Genomic DNA, 17,559 nt, shown 5'->3' with positions numbered 1-17,559 from the left:
GATCACGAGCGGCTGCAGATGGGAAGTCACCAAGGCCAGTCCCGGGGGGACAGAGGACAGCAACGCCCCAGCACCTTCCCAGCTCTGCTGCTCCTGCAGCCAGGCAGGACAGGCACCCAGCAGGAGATGTGACCATGGCTGGTCACATCTACCTACAGCTGCACGCTGCCAGCACTGGGCCCGCTCCTGGCACGGGGGGTGTTTGAGACACCCCCAGCCCACCTACCTGGGCAGGTCTTCGCTCTGCTGCTGCTCACCAGCCTCCAGCCCGAGCTCTTACTTGGGAGAGGGCGAGACTGGGTGCTGCAGTCGCGCGCAGGGAGCCGGCACCCGCTGCCCGGTTAAGGCAGGGGAAAGCTGTAACTGATGCTCCAACAGCCTTTTCCCTCTTCAAAGACCTCTGCAGGGGTGCCTTGTTACCGGTGATTTGCAGCCTGGTTTAATGTGGCAAACCTGCTGCAACTGGGCTGCAGAAGAGGTGAGCGGGGTGAGGTAGGTGCTGGCCTCCCCCCAGGGGTCACAGCTGGAGCACCTGTAACCCACCTGGCTGCTGCAAGGGGACACGGCTGGCTCCAGCCCTGCGAGGCGAGCGGGAATGGGGTGACAGCGTGTGTGCTGCGGGATGGGCACTTCCCCATCTGCCTGCCCACGGTGGGCATGAGGGCAGCGCCTGGGAGGGACCCCCCACCCCAGACGCCTTCACCAGCACCAATTCGGCTCCTGGCAGCGGCTCGGTGCCTCCCAAGCCACGCGGCCCCGGCTGTGTCTGCGAGGATGGAGGAGCGGGGCAGGGGCAGAGGTGGGCGCAGCCAGTGCCACCAGCGTGCTGCACGTCGCTCTTACCGAGCAGCTGGCAGCAAACTGTCAACCAAATAAAGGGCTTGATAGCCCCGTTATTGGCTACTAAATTAATCCTTTTGTCAGCAGTTAACAAACGCTGAGCAGTTGGCTCCTGGCTTTGACCCAGTTCTGGGGCACGATCCCTGCGGGGGTGCGGGCTGTGCGTTCCCCACAGCCCGGGGCGGCTCTGCCCTGGGCAAGCGCCCGTGGGGCAGGGGAGGCGGCCGGGGTGGCCAGCTGTGCCCCCCAGCACCCACACTGCCCGCCAGCCAAATGCAGAGGGCCCGGTTGCCCTGCAGCTCCGGGGAGCGATGGCACAGCACCTTCTCCTGCAGAAAGGGCAGGCTGCTGGGGCGGACGGGGATTTTCCTCACCTCCTCAGCTGGGAAAAGCGGCTATGCCAACCTGCATGAAGGAATGGCGTCTGTAGAGGCAAAATTTCCCATCTTCAGCTGCCGAGATCCCACTTTCAGGGCTAGGCCAGCTGTCCCTGGCCCAAAAGTCCTCTCAGGCACTGGTCTTTCTTTAAATCAACAAAAGAAATTGAGCTGAGAAGTCTTATCCAAACTGTTCCTACCATTCCAATCAGGAAATGCGCCCGCAGCAAAATGGCTTTTGAATCGCGGTTGAAAGCCATGGCCTAGTTTAAGCAGGGATGGGGGTTCAGCCTTGCCTGGTGCCTCGTGTAGAGCCCTTAGGGGAGACATCCAATTTCCCAAGGAATCTCTAACATCTTCCTTCAGTTGCGCTTCCTCCCCTCGTTCCCTCCCACTGGAAACAAGAGCCAGCATAACCAAGGGGTTTATCCTCAAATTTTACTGTAATTAAAATACAGAGATGCAGAATATTCCCAGAAACACACTGCAAAACAAACCAAGCAAACAAATTCAGTAGGAAACCAATTACAGACAACGGAATGATAAAGAACAAAAAGTGTTCTCCGGAGCCCAGCAGCGCGCACGGGACACGTGGCCGCAGCGCGTCCTGGGGCTGCCCAAGGGCACCTGGAGAAGCAGGGTCGGGCCCCAGCAGCCTGCAGCTCTCTCCAGCCACCTCCACGCTCCCACTCAACCCTGCCGTTTTCACAAGGACGATTTTGCAATGGAGATGCGGAAATGACCCACCCGCAGGGACATGAGCCAAGGAGGGAACCCAGAGGAAAAGAAGTGGGTTAAGGTTTTCCACACGCACCAAAACACGAAGGGGGTGGAAGACATGCACTTCTCTCCCAGCCAGAAGAGCTGTGGGGGCAGTCACCCTCTCTCCCCCTCCCCCAGCCAGTACGAGTGTGGATGCTTAACGAAGGGCTCAGCAGGAGCTTTGGAGAGCTCTACCCAGGGGCAAGACAGAAAGCTAAGGAAGGATAAGAAAGAAAGAGGATAGCGAGAAGAGCGAAGGGAGAAGGGAGGAGCGGATGCGCCTGTGGGCTCTCCCCTCAGCTGGGACATGTTCCCTGGGCACGGGGAATGTCCAGCTGTGGTGGGGCAGGGGCTGCGGGTAGGGCCGTGTCCCACCTCCACCATGGGAACATGCCCCCCCCCCAGGGAGATGATGACAACAGGCTGGGGGAGATCTGGGAAGAGGGGTGGTGAGGAGGGAGCTGAGCCAGTGCCCGGATCATCCATTGGGCATGTTGATCAATGGGGACCCCTGGCAATCGTCACTACTCTGGAAGCAGGGTGCCAGCCAGCGTGGACCACCACCACACCCCGAACCCCACATACACCCACATCCTTTGCTGCACTCTTCCCTAGGACAAACTCCCGTGTTCATCCTCCGATCCACAGCCTGTCCCAAGAAACAAATTCCCTCCACTCCGCCTTTTCTTGCTTCCCCGCTCCTTGCCTCCTCCTGTCATCAGTCCCTCCGCATCTTCTGTCACCTGAAAACTGCTGACGTTCCTTATACTAAACTCCCTTCAGTCCTTCCCCCCACCTCGAGTGCTGCCCCTCCCCAGTTTTGTACCAAGCCCCACCCCCCACCCCCCCATTAGCAATGGGATCTACGCACAATGTAATTCATGCCCTTCTCACCACGAAGAGGCGGTGGGCGAAGGAAAGACGGGGCATCCGTCAGGAGCCAGCAGCTTCCCCGGCCGATCCAGATTCCGCAACCCAAGCTGTCAGGAGGCATCTTTGCTCTTAGACTGGGAACACCGACCCTGCCTTCCTTCTGCCCTGGCACCAAGAGTGCACAGAAAAGCAGCCGGGGGCTGGGTCACCTGGCTGAACCGAGCAAGCCTAGCACGCTAACAGACATACCTTCCAGCGGCCTCCGAGTCCCGCACAGTTACGTATTCCTGCACGCCTGCTAAGCGGTGCGAAGCCCTGGTTTTGGAATAGATTTAATATTCTACCTCTGCCTGCTAACTTGATCTCTGTTGCTGTTTATGGTCCACATAACAGCGATTTAGGCTGGGAGATTGCCTCACACCCCGTCTCCCCTTCTCCAGGCCACCCTGCAAGGAAACGGCAGTTCCAGGCAAATGGAAAGCTTTACTCCATTTGCCGCAAGGACACACAGAAGAGCAGAAACAAGAAGATCGGGACCCCTCAGGACCCCTGTGGCCATCCCTAGAGCACGTCTGCCCTATTTCCTATGCCTGCTCTGCACACACGGTGCCTGCAGACAACAGCGTGGAAAGGATGCAAGAGCCAGCGTGGGATACTGGTCAGCCAAAAGTGTGACGAGCTTCCCATCACCTGCTCAGGGGTGGCCGGTGAAGTCAAGCCCCTTAGACACCACCGTCTCCTGTACGAGGCCTGGGAGGGGCGGTCAGGAGGAAGACCGCCTTCCATCCCAGCGGGTAAGAGATTCTCCTTCTACGAGGGCTGATGACAGCACGGCAAGTTGCGCACAAGCAGCTTTTAGCTTTGGGGTTAGGGCTTGCTCCAGGACCAGTCTGTGACCTGGAATAAAAAACGAGATATGCTCAGGGAGAGCAGCGAGCAGAGATCCGTGCAGCACAAACCGTCCTCCTGCTTCGCAGGGCATTTGAGACAAAGGAAGAACAGACAAGACTTCTGGCCTTGCCAGCTGCCACGAGCATCCCAGCGCAGAGCAGGCACACATCAAGGCCTGATCTTTCTGTGAAGCCGCTGCCTTCAGAGACAAACCCAACAAGTCTGGGTCAACTTGGCCTCCACCAGAACAAAAGAGACAAAGTGAGGAAATGCACACCCCCCCCGGAATGCCGTTTCCTCTTCAGAAACACAAGATGTCAGTTAAACCATCATCGCGGTATCAGGAGTAACACGCTGTGGGGATCAGCAACTCCTCAGCACTGCGAACGGCAGAGACTACCAGGCGAAGGTAACGGGGGCAGACGGGCACCAGCGTGACCAGCGCAGGGACACAGCCACTCACGTCAGGCCCAAAATGTGGATTTAATAATGGGCAGAATGAAAATGGCTTCACAAGCCCAAGAATGCTCAGCAAAGATGGGGGCGGGGCGCGGGGGGCTGTACTTAAATATTCCCTGATGTCTGAGTCCGAAGCACAAGAGAGCGGCCAGGACGCGCCGCGACCTCCAGCAGGAAATGAAGATCAGGCGAGTTGGCTTCAATGTCCAAAAGACAGGGCCGAAAGTAAACAAACCGCAAAGACGGGAGAAAGGGGATTTTTCACATTCCTTTGGCTTCAATAAACTATGCGCTGGCCAACAGGGGGGAAAACATCCTCTAAACCATGATTTTTATTTTAACCGGGACCCTATATAAAAACTATATGCTGGAAGTGCCAAAGATGACTATGCAAACTCCTCCGCGGCAGTGGCACGGTGCCGTCTCCCTGGCTGAAGACACGCCTGTGGACTGATACACGTTAACACAGGTGCATATTTATAAAATACAGCACAAGCACTGCTTCACTTGCCTACGCATCCAGCACCTAACGACCCAGGCTAATCACCTGCCAAAGCCAGGAGCAGCAGAGTTAACAGTGGAGCCTGCGGCTTTCCTCATCCCAAAAGTTACAGGGCATCTTGGAGGGAGAGTGCGTGTGCGCGCGCGCGTGTGTGTGTGTGCACGTATGTGTGGGATGCCACGTGGCCCCTCGAGTATGACGGGCCAGGCTGAGGATGGCTGTGACTCCCAGATGGGTGCAGGTGTCTGGGTTTCTGCGGCACTACAAGTGTGGGTGGGCTGTTTAGTGCAACATGGTCATTTAGAGGAGCTGGGCTGGAGCCCCAGGAGCAGCGAGTGGAGGAGGAGGAGTTGCTGGTGCCCCGTGCAGGCTGGTTGCCACGTGAGCACGCTCAGCCCCTCGGGGAAGCGTTCTCCACCGTGGCACAGCCCACTCACACCCAGGCCACCGCTCCCAGGGTGCTGAGTCACAGGGAGAGCAATGCTCTCAGCCTCCCCTCCCTCCCTCCCTCCCTGCAGCAGAGCTTGGGTGGCGTTTGGGAACACGCTTGCTCATGGTTTCTAGGGATGTCTGTGGAGTGAGAGTGCAGCCTGGAGTCAAAATGCCCCTCTTGCAGATGGGGATGCTGCGAGGACTTCAAGGGTCAAACCCAAAGTTTGTCTCTCCAGAGCATCGCTACCTGTGCTGCAATATCACAGAGGGGCCTGGCAGATGCCACTGTCAGCTCCTTCCCCAGATGGGAACACACAGCAGCTTGCATCCTCCTGCCTCTCACCAAGAAAATCTGTGCAGAAGTCGATGGCCCAGGACATATCACGCTCCTGTGTGGCATCATCCCTGGAGCTGCTCCGCTGAGCTTGAAGGTTCCTTCTCTGAAGGGTGCAATTCAGGCAGGGAGTAAGTAGTTGGAAGCAGCTTGTGGGATGGGCCCTGCAAAGAAAAGGTAAGAGGTGCGGGGCAGGAGGGAAGCTTCCCCCTCTTCATGGTCTCTCTCCCTTGTGCCAATGGGGACTTTCTTCTACGGTCCCCCACCAGGCAGAACCCCCAAACACGCCTCCCAGGGCCAAGGGAAGGGGTGTTTCAGAGGCTGTCTTCCCAGCTGAAGCGGAATTTGACTCCACAGCCCACACTTGAAGCCAGGCATAGTTCTCCCCTCTCCCCTGTTACTCCCCCCACCTCCAGGCAGATGGAGCCTGACACCCCCTCCAGCCCTCTGTGCTTACAAGAGCAAGAAGGGAGGAAGGAAACGGCAAGACAGAGACAACGGCGCCTTTAAAGCCCTCGGAGTAAAGATGGTTCCCAGTAGGTGATGGGAGTGAAAGGCATTGACAGCGGCTCTGTAAGCTGAGCCAGGCAGGCGGTGCTGAGCAGGCTGCAGCCGGCGTCTGCTCAGGTGCTTGACCCTCCCTGAAGCGGCTGGTTCCAACTCAAAGAGGTGCTGTGTAGGGGGAGAGTACGGGCGGGTTGATCTCTCGGAAGGGAGCTGCGACGGGGCTTAGTCAGCCTTGTCCTTCTTCTTTGTGGTGAAAGGGACTTTGCTGGCGACTGCACTGCCCACGGCTCCAACGCCGCCGGTCACTGCCGAGACGCTGCCCTTCACCAGTCCAACGCCAGCAGCGGGGACGCTGGTCACGGCTGTTTTGGTGAGCTCCAGGCTCTTGCTGCCCACCCAGGCAACTCCTCCCAGCGTGGCCCCCACGGCTCCCCGGGTGATGCTGAAGAGGCCACCCGTCACTCTCCAGATCACCCCTGCCTGCTGCTGCGGATGGTCCTTGCTGGCATCTGCAGGGAGAGAGGGAAAGGGAAAGTCAGAAACATCCACGCCGAAGCCCTTCTCCCTGGGACACTCTTCCAGCCCAGCAGGGCAGCCCACCCCGCGCACAGTGCCTTGCAGCCCCAGCCCTCTCGGTGCCTGAAGGAGGAACCAAGGCGACCCCAGGGCTACAGCACGGCAGGAGGGGACCTCGGCAGGGCAGGGAGTGGGAGCAGAACTGCCTGCGTGATGGAGAAGGGAGGAAGGCGGCTCAGTTGCAGCCCCGGACTTGCAAGCCTCGCTGCCGCAGCGCAAAGCAAACCCCAGTAACGAGAGGTGTCACTCCCCTCGCCTGCGGGCTGGCTAACGCCAGTAAATCACAAAGGCTAACGGTGGTGCAGGAGGCACGAGCTGCAGACAGCAGCAGCTGGCGTTCGCCTGGCCGGCCAGTCCTCGGAAGCATCTTCTGGGAGCCAGGTCTGCGCTCATGTCAGGCGTGGGACCCAGGCACGGCGCAGACCTGTCTGCGAGAACTGTAATTGAGCTAGCACAGATAGCGAGCGGCAGTAAAGATACAGTGACACAAACGTCACCTCGGGTTGTACAAGCCCTCCGGAGATCTCAGCTACGTATTTAATAGTGTTAAGACACTGCTAAAGTTGCTACGCTATGTCGCTGCTGTTTTACCTGTGCCAACTGGATCAAGGCCAGCACGATATACCCACCCAAGCTGCCATCACACCTGCCCACAACGCTGCAGACATAACGTTCACAGCTCGCCACTTCTTGGGAAAGGGTTGTCTCTGAACTGCTACTCACGGGATTCAAACCTGACGGCTCCCTTCCTGGCCTGCACACAATCCTCTCCCCTCGCATCAGCTAACAATGCTGTGTGCAGGCACCAAAGGAGGAGCTGCTCTTTTTGTGGGGCGAGATTATTTGGATACTCTTTAACTTCTGATTCACTGCCAGTTCTGTACATGAGATGAGTTGATAATAACTGCAAAAATACAATAAAGCAATCCTGGCACGAAAAAAAAGCAAGCGCCAGCTGGGAATACAGGATCCCTGGAGCAGCAGCAGCCCTTCTAAGCCATGACCTGCTCAGAAGAGAGGCTGCACAGTGCTGATGCAGCAGGAGGGCTTTAGCCCCCTGCTAAACGTGCACCCCATTCCCCGAGGAGCAGGGAAGTGACAGGGATGGGAACGGCTTGCTGACAGCCTGCATACAAACCCGGGGCAGTCGTGCCCAGAGCCCAGGACAGAGGCCGTGCCAGCACAGAGCAGAGTGCTGCAGAGGCTCTGCCGGCGCCCCGGGGAAGGAGCCAGCCTGCACCGCACAGCCCTGCGCGCACCCGTCCCCCCGGCGTGGGGACAAGCCTGGCACCTGTCCCCCGGGCCGTGGCATCCCAGCTCAGCCTGGGCTGCACCAACGGACGCACTGCTAACCCAAGCAGTGGGCAAGCTCAGCCCAGAAGGGCAGGTAGCTGAGAGCTGCCGGCCCGACGCACTTTGTCTCTGAAGATGCCAGCCCTTCCACCGCCTTCTTGACTCCCCCCACTCCCCTTCTCCAAAGCTCCCCGAGAAGAAAGCCCCTTGTATATCCATCCCAGCAGCAGATTCTTTCCTTGTTAATACCATTCCAGGCAGCAGAAAAGTCTACCTGAAAGCCCCGCCTGGATGGCCTCCACGCAGCTTGCTGCCAGGGCTGATGCAGGCAGCGGATTCCCTTCGCCAGGAAGCAGAGCCCGGGATGCGCCGCGAGGCTGGCCCAGCCGCTCATCAAGTGGTGGGGCCTTCACACGCTGCACGCCCCGCTTGATGGAGATGTCAGACCTAGTCAGTCTAAGCAAACACCTTCCTCTTGCTGTTACTAACTTGTCTCACGCCGTGCCTTCACCGCATCTGCTATTCGGCGTACTTCTGCCAAGCTATCCCGTGAATCCTTTGGAGCGGAGACTATCTTCCCGTGGTCCGCACGTCACACAACACAGTAGGGTCTCTTAAGCGCTGCTGGAAAACAAGCTTTTTTCCTTCCTTTTTTTTCTTTAACACACCAACTAGCAGTCTGACAGAAAACCCTCAGCAGCAGCAGGGCACGGATTTCGCCCTTGGAAGCACCAGCTGCCTCGGGGTGCTGGATGCACAGGGCTGCAGGGACGGGCAGCCCCTGCCGCACCAGAGCTCCGGCACGGGGGCAGGTGGGGGGCGGCCACCTGCACCGGGGACCCTCAGCTCACACCAGCTCGTCTGCGGGAAAGGCGCGTTTTCCAGGCCCTTTAGGAAACCAATTCAGATGCCTGCAGATTCAGATTGCTGACTTTCAGGCACCTAACACAGAAGTTTAAGTAAGGGGATTCGATGTCTCTGACCCCATCTCTAGCCAGGGAAGCGGAGGGGGCTTCAGAGCAGGCTGCGTAGCAACCTAACCCAGATGAGGCATGAGCCCGAACTAGCTGGTGTGATGGTCCTTCCCTGGGAAATTTTGTCCTGCGTTCTTCTAAAATTCTGCAGATTTTGGAGTCTTCCTGGAGCTGCACGTTTTCCCTTCAGCTTCTTCCAGGCTGTTCGGAGCTCTCCCTCGAGCAGGGCTCAGGACAGTGCCTGTGGGGATTCTGGTGTTCACCAGCTGTGAGGACTTGGAATAAGCCTCAGGCAACACATCTGCCTGATCGTCTGGGCAGCAAAATGGAGTTTGAGAGGGGCCAGTACAGAGTTTGGGCTGTAGCCTAAAGCAGCTACAGTCCTACCCAGTACACAACATACTGCTTGCCTTTTGCTCAACAGTTTTTCTAAGAATTTTTTTTTTCCTCCTCTCCCTCAATGCTACTGAGATCCCTTGGCTCCATTTCCAGCTCAGTCGCCGGTCCCCAGCTGCTGCACACTGCTTACCCAGTACAGTCATTTTTGTGTCCTGTCCTCAGAATTAAGGTGGGAAGAACACAGGGGTCCAGAAATCCATGCAACTGTAATGCAGGACTCCACCCCGTGAAAATCAGACTGGTCCTCCAAACAACACCATCTTCCAAGGATGGCAGGTCTTGTGTTCCCGCTCCCCTGTCCAGGGAAGCAGGATCCTTTGCATCCCAGAGGACTGCAGTGCCGAAGCTCCGGGCATTGCACACCTACTGGTGTGCTCAGCTGCAGAGCCAAGAGCTCCAGCAAAACAGCAGCGCCTGGCTCTCCCCAGGTTAACCTGTGTCTGAGGCTAACTGGAACGACTCTGAAGGAGGATTTCAGCCCCTGGAGCTGCCCAGCTACCTGAACAACGCTAGTGTGGAAATCTCTGAGGTGGTATGTGAATGCCTGCAGGTGGATAGCCCAGGGACCAGAGAGAAGGAGGCAACTGCAGACAAGATCGAAGGGGGATGTTACTCTGCCAGCAAAAAGCTAAAACATATTGGAGAAGGTGTCAGGAAATACTAATGAAGAAAGACAAGGACAAAGGTTTTTTCTGATTAAGCCAGGCAGATACAACAAAGCCGCAGCACACTGGAGCACCGGTGCTCACACGCTGCCCGCACCTGGTCTGCAGCTGCTTCACTGCCCTTAAAACTGCACAGGTAGTAGGGAGGAGGGATGGAGGACCTGGCCCTAGGAGGGTGGGAGGCTGCTCCAGAAGCATTCCAACAGCTCCAACACAGAACAGAGGCTGTGCCATCAAAAAAACCAAACCAAACCAAACCAAACCAAACCAAACCAAAAAACCCAGACTCGCTCAGGTTCAAACATCTGGAAAGAGAAAGAGAAAGAGAAATCCCCTGTGACCTCAACCACCATGGGCCACATCCTAACCTGGCAGAACACTGGAACAGGTCACATCTGTTCTCTACTCCTGATGATGTGTTGAAAGCTTTCTAGCCAGCCCGGGTTAGTTTGTCTTCAGGACTGCAATAAACCCCACAGTAAGCTGTCATGTAAGATAAGCATCAGATTTACAGTGCAAATTAGTCTCTCAGACAATGGAGTGAGCTAAGCATTTTGTTGGCACAGAGGAGCCCAGATTAAGGGTAAGACAGACAGCAGAGATGAAATACACAAAATAATCAGAGAGACAGACACACAGCCCGAGCAGGGGAATAATTCTGTTCCCTGGTGCCGGCTGCAGCCCACGCTGCTCATGAAAGCTCTTCACCATCTGCCAAGGCCTCTTTCCTTTCTGTCAATGACCTGGCCTTTTCAAGGGTCCCTTCAGCTTCACTTCACCCTGTGTCAGCTTCGAACAGAAGAAGAAGGAGGAGAAAAAGAGATGAATAAAAGGCACTCCTGCATGGATGCCAGCGCTCCGGGCTGGGGTCAGCACCCCACACTTCACTCCCCCCCCGCCCCAGCCCTGCGTGGTGCCCCCCGGCTGCTCTCCAGAGCGGGGGTCCTGCCTGCTGCGGCTCTGCACAAAGCCTTGTCTTCCCATCTCATCCCGACAGCATCTCTGACTCTGGGCAGAAGTGAGATCCGTTTGTCGGTTATATCAGACAGAACCTGCAAAGCTGCCACGGCAGCTCCTTAGGGCTTTGCATTGCATTTATTTGGCGAGACAAAACCATCACCGGCGCTGGTGCCCTGTACGAACGGTGCAGGGTTACTCTTCCCCTCGGCCCCTGCTCGCAGGTGATATGCCAGGCAGGGGGGAAACTTTTACTTTACAAAGGGCTTGTACAAGCTGCTCTTTCCCAACTTACAAAACCACCCCAAGCCAGGAAAGCCGCGTCAGGGAGCAGCACTGGGTTTGCATCTTTAGGACATTTCCAACCCTGCGGGGCCCCAGGCGAAGGAGCTGGGCTGGCGCAGAGACCAACATGTAAACAGGCAATGTCATCAGCCTGTCCTTCAGCAGACGGCAGAGGAAGGGATGAGGTCACTAGTTCAAGCCTGAATTACGCCTCTGGCAGCTATTAAGTGACCACTGGTGGATTTAGGCAGGTTCCCCCACCTAGAAAAATGTTTGGTCTGGAGAAACAAGCACGGGGTGGAGGGTCAGCTACTCACACAGTCTAGTTCCCCGCTTTGTCCAGCTGATTTTTAAGCAACACTGAGCAAATCGCTTTGACCTTTATTGCCTCTGCACCATGGTGATGGAGAACGTGTGATTTTCTAAAAGCCTTGGCTGTTGAGTGACAAAAAAAGCACGTATGGGAGAGAAGTTTCCAGTCCTGATGTTTCTTGGAGAAAAACCTGAAAGTTTGATTCAAGTGCACTCCTAAGACTCTGAGAACCCCAAATGGATTATTGTTATTTTTAACCTTGTGATTTTTCCAAGACTACCTCGATGTGAAACGCATGGGGCCGGCACTGCTGCTTCTCTTCCCCTTCTGTAAAGTGGAGCTGAAGTTAATGATCCCTATTTCCTTGTACTGCTGTGCTGTCACAGAGGTTAATTAGGTACAGTTGGTGCGGTGCTTTCAACGAGGAAAATGTGTTTGTATCATCATGACCGGCGCTGACAGATTCCTGTTGACATTCTCAGTAGAGACACCAGCGACAACTTCTGATTTATCTCTGGAGAGGTATCCAGTCTGCAGACACAAGGCCACAAAGGCGAGAGAATAGCAGCCCCCTTCCTGCGCACCCCAGCCTGCTACGGCCGAGCTGTGCCCGTTTGTCCTGCAGCAGAGACTTCCCAGCTGGGCGACACGCTCCTCTTACAGCACGAGGAGCTGAAGCAGGCTGAGACCACCCCGACCGCTGGGCACAAATGAAATCTGGCTGCGCACCACCTAGCAAGGCCCCTTCCCCAGGGGAACAACCAACACCGCCTTCTTCCCGGCCTCTGGCCGGTAGCTGGGGAAGGCTTAGCTGGTCCTTGCGGGGCACAGCTGTACACCCGAGGCGAAGGAATGGCCGTTTGCATCCCTTCTGTCATTTTAGGATTGAGGATCTAGATCCTGCAGCGTCACAGGCAAAGCGCTGAAGGCAGCACTACAAAGCGTGTGCTCTTTAAACACCCGTGCTTCACTCTCGCCATCAGCCCCACGCTGCAGCTTCGCTGGCTCGGCAGCTGCGCCCTGCCCAGCCCTGCTCGGCCCAGCTGCTGGATGCCGCGAACTAAGATGGTTGCCACCAGCAAAAAGCCTAGAAATGCCACATTTAGTTTAGCCTTTGAGTTTTAAACTTTAACTCTGCAATCAGCAAGACATACTCGTCTCTCTCTGCAACAGCACTGTTCGGGAAGCTGCTGCACGCAGCAAAACAGGGGCAGCTGTCTCTGCAGCCCAGCTCACCCCAGGGCTCTTCTCTGGCACAATGAGCTTTAATTGTTCCTTGCACATGCCCCAGGAGCAGCAGTAACTGCTGAAGCATCTACCTTGAGGCACTGAGAGGCAGGGTTCAGGAGGGTAAACGAACGGCGATATGGAGAGGCTTGTTTTCCTCGGCTGAGCCTTCGGGGAGAAGCAGCCAACGCTCTGACTCTGGAAGCGTGAGGCTCGGAGTTGGTTGAGTGTTTTTGGACTCTTTTTGTTGGCAAGTATCACGTCACCGAAACAGAAATTGTTTGTAAAGACACGGCGGTATTGTTGAAACCGCCACTGAAAAGATGATTCAGGGAGACGGGCCTCAGAGGAGCTAATAAGGCAGTGGTTAAAGCACCTAACCAGCCCTGAGGCAGGCCAAGGACCCCCCCCAGCCTCACCCCCACCCCGCCTTACGGCACAAGCACCACCTGAATGCCATTTTCACTCTTTTTGTTGAACTGTTTCATTTTGGAAGAGATATTAATTGGAGGAAGAATACAAACCTGTCCCCTCGTTCCTCAAGCACCTTCAATACCAGAGCCAAGATCTGCTCTGAGATGGCTTTCTTATTCTTGAAAAAAAAATTAGCTGTTCCTTGGCTTTGCCCTCCTCTGCAGAAGATGACTGTTTTCTGGATCCAGAACCATCTCTTTTATACAGCTGTAACGGCCTGTAAGGAACAGCCAGAGTCTCCTTCAACCAGGATACTCTGGGACCCTTTTGATTCTTATTACTTATTTCCCCTCTACGTTTACAAGACTCCTGCTACTCTGGCGGCACAGATGTGCTCTCTAATGATGCCGAAGAGCAGGATGGCCCACAGCCCAGAGGTAACGCTCCTTCTGCTCCAGCAAAGCACAAGCTGCAGGACGGACAGCATCCTCTGCTAGAAAGGACGTGGATCAGGTAGGAGCCTGGAGACCCAGCGTTATTGCCGACCTGCTGGGCAACAGCTACATCTCCTCTGCTTCCTCTCCACCTTGGTGGCCTGTTTGAGGCATGGGTGGTGTGACCGCCCAGGCAGCACGGCGGGGAAACTAACGAGCACCAACTGATTGGCCTCACGGTGCTTCTTAGAGACAACCTCCCAGCTCCCACTGGCATATTTAACCTCTCATCCTGGAGAGCAAGAAGGGCACACTGCGACAAAGTCCTTGGAAGTTTGTCATCCTCTGATATAGATCATAAATGCTTAAGAATGAGGACTCACCCTTTTTACAGGCATGTACCACAGCTGGTTTAAGGAGACCCTTGTCTCCTTTGAAGCAGATGCCATCTCCCACCATAGCTTATAGGTTGTAAGAAAGATGAGCCCACAGGAAAGTCCTAGAGCAAAGCTACAAGTGGTGTTGCCCATTCAGGAAGACAGAAACCTGGACATATCACTTCTATCTCCATCGCGACATCTCTTTTTCTCAATATGGAGTATATGCAGAAGGTCGGGCCTAATGGCCAGACAGGCCACTAAAGAACCTATAGGATGTCTCAAGGCCATGGACAGAGTGGAGACATCATCCCAAAAGGCTTGAGATTTCAGCTTGCCCCGAAGAACTCTGCATGGCGGCTGCCTCCTCCCCTCCCCTCGCCAGCCACCAGGTCCTGCGGAAGAAACCGCAGTGGTGCATTACTGCAAGGGACAGCTCTCAGCTGGGCTACACCTTCCTTCTCACTTCTGCTCAAAGCATCAAAAGTGGCCATCAGACTTAGTTTGTTTGAACTATATGCCCCTGTCTGCCTTCCATTTCCACTGCCTACTCCGCCTACAAGCTCTTGAATCAGTCAAGAGACTCGCTTAAAAGCCTGGCAAGGAAGAGCACATAAACCTGCACCAGCGGCTCTTCTTCCTATTGGAGTCTCATCACCGTGACACTGAGATTTTGGATCACAAGGACGGGAATCACATCTTTCTGCAAATAGGGGCTCTTGATCTCACTTGGAGATCTGTGGGTGGAACTGGAATAATCCAGTAGACTCAACAATTTTCAGCAGCCTCAAGCGTTAATGGTCTGAGGAGGAAAGCTTTCAGACATAAAATGTTGTTCCTTACCAACAACTCTTCCTTGCATTTATGCCCGGGCTGAAAAGACCATCTTTTCAGGCCTGCTCTTTGACCCATGCTAGCTCAGCTCTTGTCAGGACTCCTCTGTCAATTCTGTAACAGTTGTTGCACATTCTTTACCGAGCTGCTTTCAGCTGCTTGTGATAGCACCTGGCACAAAAAGAGCCCAAATGAATCAGAGGCTCTCTTGTTAAACAGCCTTGTTAATTCAGCTCTGATAAAGACACAGGAGAAAAAAAAATAAAATCAATATTTGTAAAGTGAAAAAGGAAAAAAATCCATAGAGAAATAAAGGTCATTTTCACGCTTCTATGAGGCCCTTACAAACAACGGAGACTAAATAACCTAATCCAAGTTTATGTAAGGAATGACTTCCCTTCCATGCTCTAGTGCTACTCAGCAGATCTACACAAAGGCAGGCTGAGCTGAGCCTCCCCTGCCCAGCGAGGCCAGCAGCCCTTCCCACAACGACATCGCGAACCCGCAGCTTATCAAAAAGCACCCGAAGTTTGGTCCCAGCAGCAATCTGGGAAGGGGCACGGGAGTGAAAGGCAGTCACGTCTCGCCGGCAGGAAGGTGCTCCAAGCTGCCAGCGTCAGACATCAAACGTCTGCTTTGCTCATCATTAGCTGCCGTGAATATTTTGTGTACTTTGCCATCTTGTTATTAAAGACTTAATCTCTCCACCTTATGGAAACACATGATTGTCACGCAAGCCTTTACAGCTGAGATATCCAAGAATTTGTCCAAAAATACTCCCAAGTAAAGCTGAGAACACATCCTGCCTTGCTAACAGGGGAGGACCCAGGTTCAGGCATTTCCTCTTCCCACTCCTGGAGCAGCTGAGCAATGGATGCTGATGTTTTCCAGCAGGAAGGCCGGCACCAGTGAGAAATGCAGAAATTCCCCGTTTATTCTGATTATGTGCTCCCCACCCATCTCCGAGGCACATGAAGGAACTGAAGAAAAAAAATGGACGGCAGCTCAAAAAGCAAAGCCACAAATTTTAACTGACCTAAGGTCTGAGTGAAGATTTTTTGACTCAAGAGAAATGACCCATTCATCCCAGAGGGTATCCAGGAGTCTTTCTGTCCGTCCAAGGGATAACAAGGCAGTTAAACTAAAAGCTGTGTGCTACAGAAGCAGCTGAGCTGGGGATTTACTGGGGAGGTAAGGAATATGCTTGCCTACTCGTGCTTCAGCATGCCAGCCACGGGCAGGATAGGACCTTTGTTATTCTGCTGGTGGTAGGTGTTTGGTGGCATGGTCTCAAAAACTCATTCCCCATCTCAGCTGTCAAGGGGAGAGCACTGCAGTCGTGAGTGGGCAGGTATGCTGCCTCTGCGCACAGGCAGCTGCATCCTTCATCCTGCATGCAGGCAGACGAACAGGCAGAGCATCCTTCCCCCCAGCCAGGCTGAATGGGGACGGACAAGACCCATCCGTGCCTCAGACGATCAGATCTATTCCTGTGCAAAAAATCACACCCCAGCTCTACGCCCAAACCTCTTGCGTCTCCCCTTGCCTCTGTCGCTTCAAAGTGAGCCAGCCGGTCCTACCCGCTGAGCACCCGGTGCGCCTGCCACCTGGCAGTGTCAGCCCTGAATGCATAAATTAGAGGTAGCACTAACACTGCCCAAGGAGGTATCAAACCTCCTCCTCCGTGCTGCACAGACAAAGAGCTGCTTCTCAGGAACACGAAGCCTCGAGTGTGACAGTTCCCTTCACTTCCTTCCATATTCATGTTCTTGCTCTTTCCAGGGCTGATTTCAATACGGCACAGCAGGGATCCCACGCACGCTCGGCTTCCCGGTGGTTACTGACGGGCTCTGCCTGGTGCTGCAGGTAAACTGGATTTCTTCTTCGACACTGCGGCAGGACTGCCACGGAGCCAGGCTCTAGCCCGCACTCTGCCTCTCCCGGGAGGTCTAGTCAAGCTGGCTTTCCCCCACAGCCAAGCAACGATGAACGGGCTCTGCTTTACCTGGCTTTCTCACGAGTTGGGCTTGACTCTAGCCTGGGGTATCCCCTGTCGCTGCCTGGAGAAGACTGGTTGACCATCAAGCACCAGAGAATCGTAGTGAGGCTGGGTGCCCCGTTCCCTCCCTGCTGTTTCTAGCTCTCCTGAGGAGTTCCGAGCCTGCAGTGCATCTCTGTGGCACCAGGAGGGGGGACGTCAAACAACCTCCCAGCAGTTTCAGCAGGACCTTCCTAACACCAAGACGTCTGGTGAACCTAGTTGCCAGCAGGGACTTCATGCAAGATCAGTACCAGAAATATTGCTAATACCTCTGCATTCCTGACTCTATCGGCTGCTGAAAATCCTCCCATCTGCCTGACTGGGGTAGCGATGTGCTTGGGGAAGGCTGCAGAACCTGAGACCCCTCCAGGATCACTGCCCTTCTCTGGTACCTACCTGGCTGGAATCAAAGTCAAACAAAGCCAGGCTTTGCTGTCAGAGCAAAGGGCTCAGTAGAAAAAATTCAGTTGCACACCTACAGCAACCTTTCAGGTCTCCGCGTTAAGACAACATTTACTGTCTTGATTCTGTAACGCAGCCCAGCCTGGCAACGCTGTCATGCTTCTGCTATCAGGAAATGAAGGGCAAACATCACACTCCTCCACAGATTCCCCTTAAATTTTCTTCTGCAGTTCTGTACACAAGGGAAGCAACAAGGCAGAACAATTGATTCCTTTAAAAATGAGGGGCCATCCAAGGATGCTTTCAACTCCCACGGTACAGAGCTGCGGGGCCTGTGTGTCAGGCACCTTCCCAGCTGCCACACGCGGGTGCCCAGCTCAGCTCGTGGTCC

General features: G+C 55.0%; 1 protein-coding gene across 7 annotated transcripts in view; it reads right to left on the bottom strand.

Moving 5' to 3' along the window:
- Positions 1-1,641: 1,641 nt before the first annotated feature.
- The window catches only part of LOC308067309 (transmembrane protein 263-like), a 204,224-nt gene continuing 188,306 nt past the window's right edge, over positions 1,642-17,559 (bottom strand). For all 7 annotated transcript variants that reach the window (XM_080395957.1, XM_080395962.1, XM_080395958.1 and 4 more), the window contains 2 exons: positions 5,928-6,486; positions 1,642-5,634 (listed from right to left, as the gene is read on the bottom strand). In XM_080395957.1, the coding sequence (XP_080252083.1) occupies positions 6,200-6,486 (287 nt within the window). In that variant the 3' untranslated portion in view covers positions 1,642-5,634; positions 5,928-6,199. The remainder of the gene's footprint in view (positions 5,635-5,927; positions 6,487-17,559) is intronic.

The sequence above is a fragment of the Falco punctatus genome (genome assembly GCF_963210335.1).
Source record: "Falco punctatus genome assembly, chromosome: 7".
In the NCBI taxonomy this organism is placed as follows: Eukaryota; Metazoa; Chordata; class Aves; order Falconiformes; family Falconidae; genus Falco; species Falco punctatus.
This window is presented reverse-complemented; position numbering and strand designations above follow the sequence as displayed.